General features: G+C 42.5%; 1 protein-coding gene across 7 annotated transcripts in view; it reads left to right on the top strand.

The window, feature by feature from the left end:
- LOC102209184 (C-terminal-binding protein 2) overlaps positions 1–18,197 on the top strand; it is a 94,144-nt gene extending 75,947 nt beyond the window's left edge. For 6 of the 7 annotated variants that reach the window (XM_013911670.1, XM_005736485.2, XM_005736486.1 and 3 more), the window contains 7 exons: positions 3,160–3,304; positions 5,625–5,831; positions 11,624–11,838; positions 13,168–13,298; positions 14,991–15,118; positions 15,566–15,683; positions 17,373–18,197. In XM_013911670.1, the coding sequence (XP_013767124.1) occupies positions 3,160–3,304; positions 5,625–5,831; positions 11,624–11,838; positions 13,168–13,298; positions 14,991–15,118; positions 15,566–15,683; positions 17,373–17,553 (1,125 nt within the window). In that variant the 3' untranslated portion in view covers positions 17,554–18,197. Of the gene's footprint in view, positions 1–3,159; positions 3,305–5,624; positions 5,832–11,623; positions 11,839–13,167; positions 13,299–14,990; positions 15,119–15,565; positions 15,684–15,984; positions 16,060–17,372 lie in introns of all 7 variants that reach the window. The other variant, XM_005736484.1, reaches the window with a different exon arrangement.
- The last annotated feature ends 361 nt before the right edge of the window (positions 18,198–18,558 follow it).

The raw sequence follows: 18,558 nt of genomic DNA, 5'->3' as shown, positions 1-18,558 counted from the left end.
GTAATGTTCACCTCGCAAGCATATTCAGCAGTTTGCAATAATAACTTGCAGTCTAGATACCCAGAGGGGCGGTATAGATTGAAAATGTCCAATCTCTGCTTTCTGCAGCATGGATGCGAAGATGCAGTGTTGATAACTCTGGGAGTTTCAGTTCAATGTTGTCAGGGCGGACAGCAGCTGCCACACTCCCGTACATATACACTAGACAACAATAAAAAATAAAAAAATCTTATGGAAAAGATTGGCCGAGGATTGAATATGAAAGTTGCCTAAGGTTATGTGAAGTCTTCTACCTGGTAATCCTCTTTTTTCTCAAGTGATAGGGATACAATAAAGCACACAGGCAAATACCAATCAAGATCAAGTTACAATACCACTTCAGTGAGACCAAATCCTGTATGCAGCACCTGCGCTCCAGCATCATAATCCAAGGTCTCTGATCCCTCGTCTTTGTCACGGTCGTCGCGCCTCATAACCACATGTGGCTTGTAAAAGTTGGATGAGAGCCCATATGGCAGGGAGTCAATATTGGCCTATTACTTTGTGCGCCGCCTGACTGTGATCATCCAAAAGAGGTGTTAAGCTTGGGGCTTGCAGCTAATGACTCTTAATGTAACTAAAAGATGATAGATGGAAAAATTATGATACTGTGTTCAGTTAACAGTTCAATCTCTAAAATGCAGGGGGGGGGGGAGCCATACATTGCGTGTTGTCGTCTCGCGTCATTAGTTAAACTGTGAATAGAAAGTCTTCACAATATCAGCAAATGTTTACTATTTTCCATTTATAAGAAACAATAAATTTTCAAAGCAGTAAATCCTTTAATAAACCCTAAATGGGGTTATATAGATATTTATAGCACTTTTCTGTTGTTAAAGTACTTCACCCATTCACATTCACATATTAAATGCTGTGCTTTATCTGTTACACACACACACAAGGATGAATGGGGGCATTTAGGAGGTTCAGGCTCTTGCACGAAAACAGTTTAAGGTGCATACTGGAGGAACCAGGTGTCAGACTAGTTTAGTGGACATACTGGTTAACATCTGTTTATTCTTTGGCACGAAGACATAACTTTTTTTGCTTTCTTGCTGCTATTTCACTATTTAGGTGGGGGACTGGGGTAAATGTGCAAGAAGCCACATTGCTTTAGATAAGCACTGAGGCTGCAACCAGGAAAACTGGTAACCTCCCTCTGACCTAAGCGGCTGGACCTGGCATATAGTCTTCTGTAAAATCAGCACATCTCGTGTGGACGGATTTGTTTTAGAAGTATTGAAAGATTTTGTGGAATCGATGCACTGCTAAAGTGGATTTTGAAGGTACAATGGCCAGCGGGGTCAGAGCTTGTTGTGTTATGACATATTTCACAGTATTTTGTGATGCTGTCCTGCAAAATGCTAAGCCACCTTCGTTGTAAGAAGTTTTAAGTAGTCTGTAGTTTTATGAAGCAACAGTTTGAGCAGCACAACATCCCTGCGGATCACTCACGGGATGACTTCATTGCCATAAAGTCCCCCTCCTAGAAGCTAGGAGTGTGCACTACAGTGTGCACATCACCAAATCAAAACTCCCTTGAAACAGTCTATCTTTTGCTCAGCCAGGCTAAATGTGAAGCACGGGCTTTGTGCCTTGTCAGAAAAGTCCAGGCGTCATAAGAAATGATAGATCCTTAAAGCGATAAGGGTTTGGTTACAGTGGAGAGGGGGATGTAGCTGAGGTCAGAGTTTCCATTAACATCAACTACAATCAGGCTAGAAGATTCCTTCCCCCAGCTCAAAAACAACACAGGATCAGCGCAGAGGGAGACAATTATGTATGTGTGCATTTTGGCCGGTCGCGCATGTGCGTGTAAGGAGTGTTTTAACCTTGAACTAATATCTGGAAGGCCTGTCCAGGACACTGCTCTAATAAAAGCAGTATGGAAATTCAGAGCTAATCTACTAATCACAGGAAAGCTAATGCAGCTTGGCTGGAGGTGAATGTAGAGCTGTTATTTAGGCGCTGACAGGGGCCGGGGCTGATACTGAAGGGGAATAGTTTAGATCCACATCACAGGCCAGGTCACCTTGTCCACGTTAAGTGGCAGAGGAGCAGCGTGAGCAGCATTTCACAGTGATTGTCCACCCCCCGTCCAAGGTGACAGAATTCAGACTTTTTTTGGGAAATGTTTCACTTGGTACATCTTAAGATTGTTTTTATTTATTCTTTTTTATTTAACTTGAATGGATTGTCTTTGGGTAGGTAGATTCAACAACGCCACCATGTGGTTGTTTAAAAGCACAGTTAGTTTTGACCTTTACCTGCTTTAAAATAAGTAACAACCACTTTCACTTACACTTAGCTGACATGCATCTTTAAGCTGGAGTTTGCGCAGCCTAAAATTTTACTCAATGCATGAGTACAGCAGGTAAGAACATTTGGAAGAAATAACCACAAGCTACTAGTCTTGATGCATTCTCAATCATCCAAGTAAGTAAATCTCCAAAAGTTGATTCTGTTCATCTTCTCCCACTGAAAACGCTACATGCAGATGAATAGAATCAACTTTTGGAGACACAAGCTACTAGGGCAAATGCGGGATACATTCCCAGGAATCGGGAAATTTTGAAGCCTGAAATACAGAGCGGTACAGTCTGGGTAGTAAATTAGTTACTTTCTTTGTAATGGGGCTATTTTAATTCTATTATTCTATTTAATTCATAAGGCTTATCCTGCAATCAGTACCTCTCTATCCAGTCACTTATCCAGATCTTGTGTCCGTAAACGCTCTTGGTGCAATTGTGAATACCGTGCAGAACTGAGCCCCCGCAAAACAATATAATGACTGTTTCTACTTCCAGTGCAGGTCTGTTAAATGGACAATGTGTCAGTGTTGCTCGCGGCCATGTGATGTCTGTAGTTCCCCCTCGATGTGAAATCTATAATGTTCACAAATGTCGGAAGTCACGGCAGGCGTGTGATTTTCACACGCCTTTCTGAAAGGAATGCGACAGTGTGATTGTCATGAGCTCTTGTATCCCCAAGTGGATTTAATAGCCGTGTTTTGCATGAGCAAACGAGTAAACTGGCCAACGGAAGACACAGATTAAGGAGGGAAAAGCATTTCATTCAGTTGTGTCATGCAAAATTTTATGTGTATACATGTGTCTGCAGGTGCTTAATGAGGCAGTGGGTGCCATGATGTACCACACCATCACCCTGACCAGAGAGGACCTGGAAAAGTTCAAAGCTCTACGCATCATCATCCGCATCGGCAGCGGCTACGACAACATTGACATAAAGGCTGCTGGAGAGCTGGGTATGAACTCTTTAAATAGCGGCTACTAAATCATAATCATTTTCTTCTCCACATCTGTGCTCGTGTAACAGCCTCTTTTTCTACATCTGAGCAAAGCTCTAATGTGTTTTGTGCTCCTTTGATACGACTATCCCGCGTCGCATCGATTTCTTGTGAGGGAGCAGGTCTGCTGATTTGCTTGTTTGATCGTTTGTTTGCCTGTTAATGACAAACGATACCTCAGGTGCCTGTAATCAGATTTAGGTGAATCTTGAAGGGAAGATTCATCACATCGCAGCGTTAAAATTGGACTGACCATCTAAAAGAAAAGCAGCGATGAAATAGAGCTAATAGTCGTTGTCCCTAAAGCGGACTACTTCGAATACCACGTATACCGTTTCCTTGTTTTTACTGTATGGATTTTTTCTGAATAGTATCAAAGGCTGAATAAATAGTCAGATGAAGTGCAGACATCCCGCTGTGAGCCAGAATGTTCAAAGAGACAGAGTAAAAGACACACGGGGAAAGAGGAGAGTTCAGTTTTCTCCCTGAAACACCACCCAGGCTTATATCAGCAGGCTGGTGGCTCAAAAAGCTCTTACAGTTGACAAAGCTGCCATTTCCCTGCCAATATGAGATACTGTGTCTAACTGCCACCCACTCACCGAAGGCGCTCTGCCTTGCAACACAGGAGTCAAAAGCTATCGTGCCTGGAGAAGGCGGCGCTGATATGACGGCTGTTCTCGGGGAGAAGAAAAAAGGGGCCATTGATTGAGCAGGCTCGGTCTATTTTTTGCTGTCTAGAGACGACTGCGCTGTTACTCCGAGATACAGAGTGAGATGAGGACATTAGGAGGAGAATGAGGGCAGGCAGAAGTGCTTAAGTGTTAGAACAGAGAAAAAAAAGTAGTCTGTGTTGTTGGAGGAAACGGCAAGGTAATACCACAAGGTCAGGCCTGTATATCGGCTGAAAGGAACAAAATTATGAACACTGCACTGGATAAGATCTTGACTTTACATATTTACGTGTGTATCTTCATATTATTATTGACGTTTAGCAGGTGATGTTTGGAATACTGATTACGTTGCCCAAATATAGACCTAATTAAAGATAACCCAAGTTATTAAGGGATCAGTTCACACCATTATCAACTTTTCATGTTTTTCCTCTGGCCTGTAATGCTTTGGAGATTTTCACTGTTGAAATATTTGCCTTTCTCTTGAAAACAGTGACCTAATTGGCAGTCGTGATGCTAAAAATTACATTTTGCTTTTCAAAATATAGCATATGTAGATTTATACACATTTCGTGTAGGAAGTATTGTTCTCTCTCTTTCTTTTATTAAACTATGCTCGCCAACTGTTTCAAGAAAAGGCCATCCGTCTACCTGTGATGAGAGGCTAATGCTAGTGACAGCTAGACAAGTGTTAACATTATATGAGCTGAGCTTCTGTGTGGTGGTTCCTACATAAAACTATAAAGTATGTGAATGAGGGCTTCAGAAACATTACCGCTAAGTAGCTTTTTGGTTTTTTAGTTTGGTTTTTTGTTGTTGACGCTTTGAGCATCACGAGAAAAGTTCCATTAAAATCTAGAGAAGGCAGTTATTTCTACAGAAGATATCACCCCTATATGGGTAAATATAATTAAATATACTTTTGGATCAAAAGCTTCCTTTGAAGTTTTTATAATATATGACCTGTGTTATAGTACATAATATCCATTCACGACGTGAATTTCACGTATCCATCATCTTCTACTTGTCTAAAGTGAGGTTAGGGGTGGCAGCTGCCTAAGCAGAGTATTCTAGTCGTCCTTATCTCCAGCAATACGTTTCAGTTACTCCTGTGGGATCCTGAGATTCCCAGACTAGGCTAGATGTATAATCTCTCTAGCAGGTTCTGTATGTCCAAGGTCCTCACTCTATCTCCAAGACTGATCCCAGCCACCCTACAAAAGAAACTATTTTCATCTGCTTTTATTCGTGACCTTACTCTTTTGGTCATGACCCAGATCTCATGACCGTAAGCGAGTGTTGGAATGTAGACTGACTGGTACATGAAAAACATCAATCCGGCACACCAAATCCACCGGTCTGTTTCATCCTTGGCTGCAATGCGTGCTGGAGGTCACGCTCCAATGAAGCCGACATATTCTGATGTCATTTTCACACTCCCTTGAGATGCTGACCATGAATATCAGAAATCATAGTGACCCATGTTGGTTTTTTCGCCCTGGACAATAAAATCTCCCTCTGTACTCATATTTCACGTGTCACATACGTCTTTAATGTGTTTTTCAACCCTTCTGCCTTGTCTGTGTTTACTGTTCTATCTTTAGGCATTGCCGTGTGCAACATTCCCTCGGCAGCTGTGGAGGAGACGGCAGACTCGACCTTGTGCCACATCCTCAACCTTTACCGGCGGAACACCTGGCTCTACCAGGCTCTGCGGGAGGGCACGCGAGTCCAGAGCGTGGAGCAAATCCGGGAGGTGGCGTCCGGTGCCGCCCGCATACGTGGCGAAACCCTGGGTCTCATCGGTTTTGGTGAATATTCAGTTATTCGCTTTCCTCTTTTAGCCTTTTTCTGGCTCCTTCTCTTGCTTTTTCCTCTTATTTTCATCATGTTTTTTTTTAATTTACTCCCCCTTCCGTTGCTTCCACTTTTGTGCTTTCATATCCTCTCACCACTCAGTGTGCCTTCTGTTTTCCTGCTCTGATAAGGTTATTTTTCACCCTCTGCCCGTCCCACAGATTATCTCAAGGTTGTCTGTTTCGCCTCCCTGCGGGCTGACTTCCTCTCTCTGCCTCACTGTTCTCATCCCACTGCTCTAATGCTCACCATTATATCTCTATTATACTCTCTTCTTCTGTTTTCAACTCTTCTTCTCTGTCACCACGGTCCCTCGACATCTTGCCCTGCCATGATCAGGCCTCATGGCAGACTAGATTCTTCCTCTGTGTGTTTGTGTGTGTGTTCTGACTTGATTCCCTCCCTGCACCTGTTTTAGTGGTGATTGTGTGTGTTTGTGCGTCACTCTGCCCTGTCACAACATCACCGGGCCGACAGATGCTCTGTCTTCTCACAAGCCTTTCCTGAGTGCCACCTTATCTCTCTGTCCACATACACCTCCCCCCCCCCACACACACAAACACACAACCTCCTTCCTCCTCTACAGGTCCCAGACAGCTGCCTGGACTAACTGTGCCTGAACAGCGGGTCCTGGCAGGGAAGATTTCTCCCCCCCTGTCTCTCCCTTCCTCATCCAGTCCTCCCACTTCCAGCCTCCTCTGCTGGTCTTTCTGGCTCAAGCTGTCTCCAAAACAATATCCATTGTCAGTGGGAGGTTGGGGACATCGAAGGCCTCTTGGCGTTGGTTTCTAGGACTCTGCATATTCAGCCAGCTGCACAACTCTGTCGGCAAATACACAGACTGAAAAAAAAAACCCTCTAGCTCTGGGGTGACAGTAGACTCGAGGACTTGAAGTACCAAACAACCAACCTTTTGATCTTCTTCTCAAAAATAAGTTCAAGCCTTTTAGTTGTGAATTATTCTGTTATTTCTCATATGTAAATTTAACCAAGTAGCTGTGGTCTGCCTATCTACCTCCAGTAAATATCCAGGATAATCCTATCAACTAAATTTGATCTGATAAAAAACTCATTTTCAACTTTGGAATTTGGGGAATATGTTAGTCTGGGAAGAGACATCTAAGATACCTTTAATCAGCATTTTTATATGAATGAAGGCTTAAATGATCATCAGGGTTGAGTGTGATAAGCTTGAAATACCATTTTAGTTACTAAATGCAAAACAACATTTTTAACACATTATATTCCCCTAAAAATGATATTTTTAAATGTTGCATCTTATACTAAAAGTGATTGCAGACAAGTATAATTACTTTCTCTTGAAACGTCTCAAAGCAAATTCAAAACAAAGAAAATTCCACTTGCATATTTAGCATTTCCAGTTGGTCAAATCAAATTAGCCATGCAAAGACAGTGTTGATACTGCAGCAGATGCAGATGAGGACCGATGAAAAAATGTTGGAATTCATTACCCAAGTCTAATCCTTCCCACATATTTCTGCAACATTAGCCGATTATGTGTCAAGGAAACATAAAAACTGAATATCCAACCGCCAAAGTTATGCTTCCATGTTTTAAGAGACACAATCGCAAGGTAAATAAGGACTTTTTGACAGCCTCTGGTAATTGCACATTTTTCTATGCTAACTGTACTCACTTAAATTTTTAATTAACAGAATCCCATTACATCCATCTTGAAGTTGCTCACAGTGAAAAGTCTAATCACTCAAACCAGTTTATTTGAGTGATTAGGTTTAGTTCACTCTCACCACTATGATCAGTATCATCTCCACATGAAGCAGGCAGCTGTTTTCAGACGATTGCGCACTACCCGCCTGCGCCGAATGGCACACAGACACAACTGACAAGTATTTGAAAGCTAAAGAGAACAAATAACCGTATTGCACGTTATTGGATTTTGCAATTGTTGCATCTCTTTGCAGCAAATGGAAAATATCTTCAGTGATATTGTGATGTCGCCTGGTTCCTTTTGTAAAAACAGTAGAGATAATCTGCCTGCTGTGCACAAGGACTTTTGAAACAATGTTTTTTTTTTAAAAACGTTGACCTCTTGGCCAATTGCCACCATGTTTGCCTCTTCACTGTTGGGTGAGACAGGGCTGATTTCAAGAATTGGTGCTTCAGCCTCGTGTTTTACTGCAGAATCTGAAACCTTTGTCAGCAGAAAAATTTGCAATGCAAAGCAAACATCTGCTGCCGAGTCGAGAGTGAAATGACAGAGATCAAAATGTTCAGATCCACCTGAGTGGGTGGCAGACCCCCTGGTTTTCGTTGCATGTGGCATTGATAAGTGTGGGATGGGAGGGCGAGGCTTAGAAATAGAGAAGACAGAGGAGCTGACATATTAAAGGAAAAATCCGCACAAAAAAAATACAAATTCTTTTTTTCCCAGTGCAACAAAGTTAGAGGTATTTTTAGATGCCAAAAACTTCAGCTGTTAACTGATCTCATTGTAAATCAAGATTGTGTAGATCTAGTTTCTCTTTAAACCCAGTTCTTTGCAGACATTTTCCAACAATCAGAGAGGCAGAAGAAATCATTGCAGAAGAAGTGATGATCCAACTTTCCACAGCTGCTCCAAAAGGTTTAGTAAATCACATCGTACTGCAGCTGCAGGATGACCTGGTCTGTTTCAAACTGACAAGAAAAATCTTTTTTAAAAAATTGATTCCTTTACTGCTGCTGTCTGCATCGCTTTTTTAGCTTGCACTTACAGCAGCTCACACCCACGTTCTGTGTTGTGTCAAACGTGGCCTGTGAAAATTAGGAAAAGTAACGTTAGCAGAAAGAAATGGACAGATGAATCACTCGAAGAAAAGTAAAGTGCGCAACTGTGATCATCGCAAAATTTGTAGTTTTATTGTGCGATAGCTGCAGCTATATCTGGGTCTTTAGCATTGCACGTCTCTTATCGGCTGACATTGAAGGAGAAGAAGAGAAGGAGTGATTCTCTTCAGCTGTGGAGTGTAAGAGCAGGATATAATGCTCGATCACAAAGAGGGGACCTTGAGAGTGTAAAGGACCTTATCGATCCTTTTTACGAGCAGCAACATCCACCTCTCCATTACTCTGTCCCTCTCTCTCTCTCAGCTGCTGCTGCAGAGCAGAAACTGGCGTCTCCAGCCAACAGAGTGGAGACTCGCATCCTACACAACAAATGGCTGTGAGAGACAGAGGGAGAGGCTCGAATGCTGCACATTCAGTTTCTGATTCACTGTCTCACAACTTCACCTCACATTGGGCCTCATTCACAAACAGTGTGTTTGCACAAACGTGTGCCTAATCAGCACAAACAAATGTTTTACTCACAAATCCGGGATCCATCCGTGTTTTCGTGCCTGAAGTGGTTGGTGCACGGCAAACGAACGTAGAGCTGCCTCAGACTTAAAAAATATAAACATACATGTTTTAACTAAATGCTTAGCAGGTTAAAACTGACTTAAAACACTTAAAAAACCTTTAATTTATTAAGGCAGTGGCCAATTACATAAAATAAACACAAATCCGTTGCCTTTCATCCTTGCTGGACGTCATCGCCGTCACCTCGCCACTGTTTCAACAATGTCCTACTTACGGATGTTTGTATAATCTGGTCTGTTATTCCTTTTTCCATAAACTTGTATCTTAAGCTTTTTTCTTATATCTAAGTCACGGTCTGTGCGTCAAGGATTCAGTATTTACCGCTTCAGTGATTGCAACCCGAGTCTCTTGGTGTGTCTTTCCAGTTTCCACCTTAGACATTATGTTTCCTCAGTCCACAACTTTTTTTTTTGCTTAAGTGACCTTTTTTCTCTTAGAACAGCTTCACAGCTTTCTCTGTGATCCGCCTCTAGGCAAACACGTTTCCTTATATAGAGAAAAATGGGGCCACGGAAGTATGCTGACTGCAAGTAACGTGCGTGCACCTGCTGATTTTACAGTGATTCTCTAACGTGCACACGATAGTAAGAGTAAAATCGGCTGCTTTTGCACGATCCACAAACCTGACTTTTGTGTGAGTGCTTATTTTGTGCACAAATTAAAAAGCACACACGGTGAATGAGGCCCTTTGTTTGTTTGTTCTTGTTGTTTTTTAATTTTTTCATCATAGCTCCTTGTCTTCATCGTAAGCCTTTTTTCCCTTAGTGATATTAAAAGTAGCCTTTTTCACATCTTTAATATAATAAAGCCGACATGAAAAGGCTGTTGCAACATGAAAGATGTTCAAGTGACATCCTGTTACTATTAGAAGAATGAAAGGTTTATTTTTTGTGAAGGTTTTTTTTAGACATTGGCTTCTTTTTTTGCTCATTTTCAGGTCAGAACTTGTACTTGATTATTTTCTCTTTTTTTTATCGTTCAAGCATAAAAAAGCACTCAAATCAGGGGATGAGCCAGTGCTCAATTTAGCAAAGAACTAATTTTAAATTGTATCTTTAGGCAGTTTGTCAATAGTATTCTGTCACAATAATAAAACCTATTCCCCCCTTTTTTTGGATTGGCAAGGTGGTTTCTGAAGAGCTATAAGACAAAAACTTATATCTCTGCATTGTTTGCAGTGTGTCTTCAAAGGGTTAGAGTGGTGGATGGCTGTGGCTTAGAAGGTTGTGGAGTTCCCATACTAATTGGAAGATTCGTGGTTCAATCCCTGGTCCTCCTCTGCATGATGATATTGTGAGTGCAAGATACTGAACCCAATGAGTTCACTGGAGTGTGAATGTTAGATAGAAAACACTGCGGACGCAATTCTACGTCCTACATGTTTTTGATACATGTCTACAAACTAGTAGATGGTCTAATACGTCTTGATGCATGCTCAATCATCCAAGTAAGTAAATCCCAATCTGGATGTAGTGTTTTTAGTGGGAGAAACATTTTGTCACTCATCCAAGTGACTTCTTCAGTCTCAGCTGACTGCAGGTTTCCCCAACCTTATAAACAGTGCATTGCACAATGACTGAAACTAACATCACTGAATGAACGATGGGCTGGGAGGTCAGTTCCTTGATCATTAATGTGCAAATTCTCATGACCATTGATCAACAACTGACCTCCCAGCCCATTGTTCAGTGGTGCTAGTTTCAGTCATCGTGCACTCACCCACTGAAAACGCTACATCCAGATGATCAGAATCAACCTTTTGGGATGGTCTCAATGGAAGGGGTGGTTGTCAAGAAGACTTAAGCAAGGGAAACAGAAAAGGCTGAGATATGACAAATTACACAAGAACTGGAAACAGGTCTTATGGTATGATGAACCAAGATGAACCAGTGGTGTTGGGGATCTTGTCAAAATTGATGGTATTATGAACACAGAAATGTACCGTCAAATTTTGGCTACTATGCAATACCATCTGGAAGGCATCTGAGCAGTTTAATTTTGTGACATGACAGTGATCCCGAAACACACTGCCAATTCAGTAAAAGCATACCTGGAGCGGTCGGACCTCAACATTACTGAAGCAGTGTGGGATTATTTTGACAGCGAACAGAACAAAAGGCAGCCAACATCCAAAGAAGAGCTTTGAATGTCCTTTAAGAAGCCTGGAGAACTATTTCGGAAGACTACTTAAAGAGTTAATAGTTAACAAGACATGTAAATGATCAGTGAACTGGTATTTAACAGTGCAACTTTTGAACTTGCCTGGCTTTTTCTGGAGAAGACACGCTCTGTAAACGTACGAGAAATCCCTCTGTGTCTTTGAGCACGTTGACAAACTTTATAAACTCTTTGTTTGTGTCCCCAGGTCGTTCGGGCCAGGCGGTTGCAGTGCGAGCCAAGGTTTTCGGCTTCAACGTCATCTTCTACGACCCCTATCTCCAGGACGGCCTGGAGCGCTCGCTGGGTGTCCAGCGCGTGTACACCCTGCAGGACCTGCTCTACCAGAGCGACTGCGTCTCCCTGCACTGCAACCTGAACGAACACAACCATCACCTCATCAACGACTTCACCATCAAACAGGTGCATTACTCAAAACAAACACAGACACGCGTCGCCCGCACCCGTGTCACCCAGACAGAGCTGAACATCCCATTGAACAGCTGTGACCTGATGTGGGCTTAATGCGGTGCTATCTAGCAGGTAGACAAGTCGAGATGCTGGTATATTATTACTCTGTCAGCCTAGTGTCTGTCCTAAAGAGCATTATATCTGGCAGAAAGAGAAAGCAGGAAGAAGAAAAAAAGGACTGGAAACAGCAGCACCCTTCCTGCCTGTACATTCCCTGCTCTTTATCTTAAGCTCCACCAAAGCTGGACACAAATTCATTCCTTTGCTCTGTCAAATGCAATTAGTGCCAGCCCACGGCTACAGCAAATATATCGACTAGGCTGCACAGTGTGAGGGGAAAGTGCTGCTCTCTGAGTCAATAGCTGCACTCTGAGGCACTGCCTGGGGTGACACCTGCAGGGCAGCTGAGGAACTGCACAAGCTGGGGACGCATCTTCCTTCTGTCAATATCACCCCGCACTGTGACACACTCTCTCTCTCTCTTTGTCTTGTCCCTCGCGCTCCATTCTTCCTGAGTTACAGTATGTGAGGAGATGAAGAGGAGTGGGTGTAGGGTAATAGCCTAACCCAGTTAACTCTGTGTCTTTTCCAAAGCACAAGATTCTCAGCTGCCTCTTAAGTGCTGCAATGAAAGAACACTTTTCTGTATTTCCTCACCCAGAATTTGGCAGTGGCTCTTAGCGTTTAAAGTGGAAACGTGTGTGTGCATGTTTGTGTATTTTCTGTGTGTCAAAACCACCAAGGCCTAATAAAAGACTGCCTGCCAGCGTAAAGGCTTTTCATGCCCCTGGATTTCAGCTTTTGTCAACATTAAGGGATTACTTTCTTCTGAGCATATTCATTTGATTTTTTTCTTCTTCCTCCCTCATACACTTTTTGTTGTGCCTTATTTTCTCCCCCCGGTAAGCAGCAAGGGGTGGCGGTGCTACTTCATCTTTCAGCTCATCCCTCGTCCTTCATTTCATCTCCTTGGTTTGAACAAAGCCTGCTCTATATCCCACATCTGACAGCATTTGTCCCAGTTGCCTTTCTGTTTCCTAGATCTTTCAGGTGTCAGGTGAAGCAGAGATGTCACCATTTTATTCCTTCTTCTCAATTTTTGTCCTGTTTAATATGTCTTAAGACATATAATCCAGATTGATGCTCTCTTTTAGATCAAACACATTCATTTGCCTGCCAGGCTGGCATACACACAAAAGTCCCTACATGAGCTGTAAAAAAGCTGGCTTCATCTGTGCCTAGTGTTGACTTGTTTGTGTTTGCATGCCTTTTGCACTACAGATGCGTCAGGGTGCATTCTTGGTCAATACTGCACGGGGAGGTCTGGTGGATGAGAAAGCTCTGGCCCAGGCGTTAAAGGAGGGAAGGATACGCGGAGCTGCCTTAGACGTCCATGAGACCGAGCCCTTCAGGTAAATGCACACATGTGCCAAATCCTGGACAGATATAGGCAAGCAAAGTGATGGGTGTGTAGGAAGGGAAAGACAAAGACACAGAAAACCTTTAAGAGATAAGACAGACAGGCAGGAACAATGGCAGATATAGTTATAATGAGATAAAAGAGAAATCATGTGCTTCTAAAAGGATCCTTCAGGGCCCTGTGTGTAATAGAATTGAGGAGATGGAGAGCTGGATTTATTCTTGTCAGAGCAAGTTAAAAACATTTAAAGGTACAGGTGTATGCTTGAGTTTGAATAGAGGTGCAAAAAGAGGTGAATAATCTCCATTTTTTGGTATCCAAACACAACGATAACCCAAGAAAAGACCATATTTATACAGGATTATTAAAACAGACCTTCTTGGACATTTTTCCTTATGCTTTATTCGTGAGGCAAAGTGGTGAAAGGCCAAAACTTGGTGAAAAGGCATCAGTAAGTGTGTCATAACATGCAATCAGCTAATTAAGAGTGAAAGTGTACAGCTTAATTTGAAGTATAATCAATAAATCTATAATTTCTTCATTTTGGCAAATGAATGAATGAGTTACAAGTACTGCTGAATTGATTTAATAACTATTCAAATGACATCTTGACACTTGTTGCTTTTGTTGTCAATTATAAACAAATGAATTCAGTTAAGTACTGGTGATATGAATAATTGGAAAATCTGGTAACAGCTTCATCATGAATACTAAATTCATAGTACACTGTTTAAAAACTGCTGTTTTACACCATCAAAATCCCTGCTCTAAACTTAAACTATACTGGTGACACTGGGTAACCAGTCTGAACTAATTGTAAATAAGGTAATTTCATATTTATTCCCCAAAGCTCACCTGTTCCCCTTATGATTTGACACCGTGTTTTAGCTTTGAGCTATGAACTGCTTTCATCAGAAGGCAAACAGCTTGGTACGCGTCCCACTTCTCCACCATCCTAAGATCCATGTTTTCCGTCTCAGCGGGTAACTGGTGTTGTGTTGTTCACGCGTCGGGGGCAGTCAGAGAGTTTGGAGGCTGATTATTTCTGGACAGCTGCTCAGCTGAGTGGCTGCTCGAGAAGGCTGAAACTGAACCCGATGAATCTGGAACTCATGCTCCGCTAACCCAGCATGTCAACGGGGGAGCGTTTCATAACTTTGGACCTCCGTCCCACGCGGCATGACACCGATTTCAGGACGCTGCTGACGCGTTGCAAAGCTTACACGCAGAGAACCAGGCTAGGTGTTACAAGGATGATGGAGGGGGAGGAGGGAGTTGATGCTGATCTGTTTTTGTGAGTCTCCTGAGAGGAAAGAGGCTGACAGAAAGGAAGTATCAAAGCAGCAGGAAGAAGATTGTGGCATCTGTGAATAACAGGATCTGACATTTTACCCCACTGGCCATATTTCCAGACAACTGTCATGTAAACTGTACACAAATAGTTTTTAAAGGAAAAGAAATAGTTACAGTATCAGATGGTTTTGATATACAAGAATATGTTTTGTCATTGGCCTCAAAATAAAAATAATTAATTCTACGTTTGTATTTCTTTATAAGTTAATTAGTAAAGCCCTCCACAAAATCCGGTACAGCCTGTTATTGATGTTTGTTTTAATATAATTCTGTCATCATGTGCTTGTTGGATAAAATGTGCATACTGTATTAATTTGACTGTGTGCTGTAGTTTTGCTCAGGGCCCACTGAAAGATGCTCCAAACCTGATCTGCACGCCACACACAGCCTGGTACAGCGAGCAGGCCTCACTGGAAATGAGGGAGGCCGCAGCTACCGAGATCCGAAGAGCCATCACCGGTAAGCCGCCGCGTTTCAATTTTGTTGTCCAACATCCATCGAAACTAAACATCCACGGCTTCATTATGGAGGCCCGTGCCTCGGTGCGGTCTCCCGCGTGACCTGTTGCACGTCTTTTCTTTCCCAGATGTCACATTTCCACTTCAATAGACCCTCGGCAGCCTTTATTAGATCTGGACCTCTTAATTGATGTTATCCTTAGCTTCACGACACAGAGTGGCTCTCGGGGGCTGGCCTTGCCGCCACCCTGGCCAAAAAAAAGAATTTAAAAAACTGATTGTTAAATGGTCCTAATTTGCATTTGTGTATCTAAGCCTGATATGTTTGTCAGTCTGAACTCATTAACACTTTGCATAGCCTGGCCGCTCATGCCCTGTAACAAGTCGTAGCCTTCGAGTGTGTTAGATTTATGCAGCTCTTTTAAGCTGAACGCGTGTCTCGTGACAGGCCGTATCCCTGACAGCCTACGAAACTGCGTCAACAAGGAGTTCTTTGTCACTACGGCACCGTGGGCGGTCATGGATCAGCCAGGCGTTCACCCTGAGCATAATGGCGCTGCCTACAGGTAAGGACTGAAAATACAGCCATTATTTTCATTTTAAGAACAACAGTTTTATCACCTGTGAGCTACACTAAAGTATCATAAACTAGAGCAATTTCCTTCGTTTGCTCCGCCTTTATACAGATGTAAAAGATGTCTTGATAGATCGGTGGTTTTTATAGGTTAGCTCACCACTCCTGTAGAGCCTAGCATCTCATCCGCTAACGCTTCCCCTTAGCAGCAGAAATAAATTCTGTCCACATTGTCCCACTCTTCGCCATTCTTGATCTCAGCATTTCCACCTCCATGTGCTTCTTTCACGCAGCCAAGTGAACCAAACTCTTCCAGGCGTAACAACCGGCATCCCCCAAGACAAAATTAATGCCTAGATCAGGACCAGGTAAATACGATCATCTGGGGCCAACAGCCTCCGGTTGGAGGTCCTGGATATAAGACCCTCTCACCTCCTGAGCTCACCTGATGTGTGTCCCTCCTGTAGTTCCCCTTCAGCACTTACCTGTTTGAATGAACACAGAGTAGAGATGGGTAGCAGTGAATGTGGGTTTTTGAGTGTCACAGAAAGCATGACATGAAACCACTGAGGTGCAGTTCCATGGATGGAGTCATGCTTCGTGGTTTCCTTCTTATAGGTATTTGGGAATGTTCTTTCCAGCTATTTTCTCCTTCTCTGGTTGATGGATTTTACTGTGATTTCCACACCCATTTCCCCCCCTAACTAATGTGACATATTAGCTCTTTTCCACCAAACAGTCTCAGGAAGTCTGTGTTTCAGGAAGTATTAAGATAACTGCATAACTGCATTTTTTTTAAAACAATAAAAGAAAATTGATGGGAAAGAAAAATATGTGGCTCATTGATAAATAGAACATGTGCTGCTTCTTTCATGAGAGGATTGTGTTTTCTCCTTTTTATATCAAATCATGACCCAATCATCTTTAAATTAGGCACTAAAACTTTACGAGCTATGAGCAGATTATGTGCATTTATAGACCAAACAGTATCTTGCCTTTTTATTTTAATTACCATAATGAAACTGAAACAGTTTCATATTTAATCTAAGCTGAAGAAACAAATCAATAAGCAAGGCAAGAAATACTTTCCAAAGTATGTTGATTAATGTAATCCCTATAAACAGGAAGATCGCCTGGAGAGTTCATGCTCCACCAATGCCCACGTCCTGTTTTAAGGAATGTGATCCAGATGTACGCCAAAGTTTAATGGATTCTTCTCTACCTCCGCTCCCTCATTGCTTCTAGCTTTATGAAATTAAAGCCTGGTAGCTTCCGCAACCTGGTTCTGATCTTAGAGAAGTAATTAATGTCTTTTTTAAATTGTTTTAATGTGTAAAAAGTTAGTAAACAGCAAAAACTCTTTTTGTCTGGCCATCTGTTGAGTCTCCCTCTCTTTCCCCATCTTGCACCTGTTTCATGTTTAGTCTAATCTGGCTGCATATTTTTCTGGACATATTAAAACGACAAGAAATTCCAATTTTATTCACATTAATTTGGACCTTTCTGAATCTGAAAATTCAGCCTGAAAGCTAAGTAACTCTTAAACACGTTCCTGAAAAGGTGGAAAAGAAGCAGCAGTTTCACTAGATGAGGTCTTTGCACAGAATCCTGTCTTTCACGGTTGTACGTGGGGGTTAGGCTCGTGTCGGCACCACTAACCTCTGACCTTTTCCCTCCCCAGATACCCGCCAGGTGTGGTTGGAGTGGCTCCGGGCGGCATCCCAGGGGCTTTAGAGGGCATGGTGCCTGGTGGGGTGCCCATCGCCCACACCTTGCCCTCTGGTACACACCCCTCCCAGGCCCCATCGCCCAACCAGCCCTCTAAACACGGCGACACTAGAGAGCACCTCACCGAGCAATAGCAGCAGAAAGGATACATACGGCAGCATCTCATCCGGCCTGTTGACACTCAGAAACAACCAATCAAAGCAACTGACCAACTGGGACCAAGAGACAGTGAAACGACACAAGCGGCTGCCTGCTAAAAATCCAGCCAGCAACTGGGAACAAAAGAAGTGTTCCGGGAAATTTGTACTTTTAACCCTTTTAGTTTTTACTCTCTGTCTCTTTGGGTTCAGTTACCGACTTTACTCTTTGATGATGATGTATTTTTGTCTTTCTTTGGGACATGCCTATGATTGTGGACACAGAGTCCAGTGTTTTTAGTGCTCCGGGATTACCCGATGAGACTCTGTTCAGCTGCCCCCACTGTACCACCCACCTCAGAGCTCATGGGAAATGTAAGCCCACTTCTAAACACACCAACTGAACAAGAGAAAAAAAAAAAAAAAAGAAAAACCTTTGGCATCATACGTTACTGGATCGTATGACCCCTGACAGCGCTCCTAATCTTCTCCGCCTCTTCTTCACCCAGCTCCAATCCTCATTATGTAACAAGTGTGTGTTATTTAGGCCCCCAATTATGCCTCAGAAGAGAATTATTATTAATATTGTTTTTTTCTTTTTATCATCAGTGTGAATGACTAAAAAATGGATTATCAGCTTATATATATTTATCAAATTAAAGAAAAAGATTGTTCATCAATTATAGTAATCAAAAGTGGGCTTTAACCCTTTCCTGGCAGTGGTACATTTGACACCTGTCACAGCTGGAGTTCCAGCTTTTCACCACTAGAGGGCACTTGTACACAGTGTGAGAATTTTTGAGTTTTAAGCGTCTCCAACTTACTACTTTTTAAAGCAGTTGGTGATTAACGTAAAGCCATTCATTAAACACGTAATTGCAGCTGAAGCTTTTGAAAAGAAGTTATTTTGTACTTTTAGTTCCTAAAAGCTCAGCGATGCATCCAGTTCTCTCCAGAGAAGCATCTGATGGCTAACTAATCATAATGGCAGTCTTGTTAGAC

Source organism: Pundamilia nyererei, unplaced genomic scaffold, assembly GCF_000239375.1.
Source record: "Pundamilia nyererei isolate P.nyererei 1_Seehausen unplaced genomic scaffold, PunNye1.0 scaffold00069, whole genome shotgun sequence".
Lineage (NCBI taxonomy): Eukaryota > Metazoa > Chordata > Actinopteri > Cichliformes > Cichlidae > Pundamilia > Pundamilia nyererei.
Note: the sequence above shows the minus strand (reverse complement) of the source record. Positions and strands in the feature narration are given on the sequence as shown.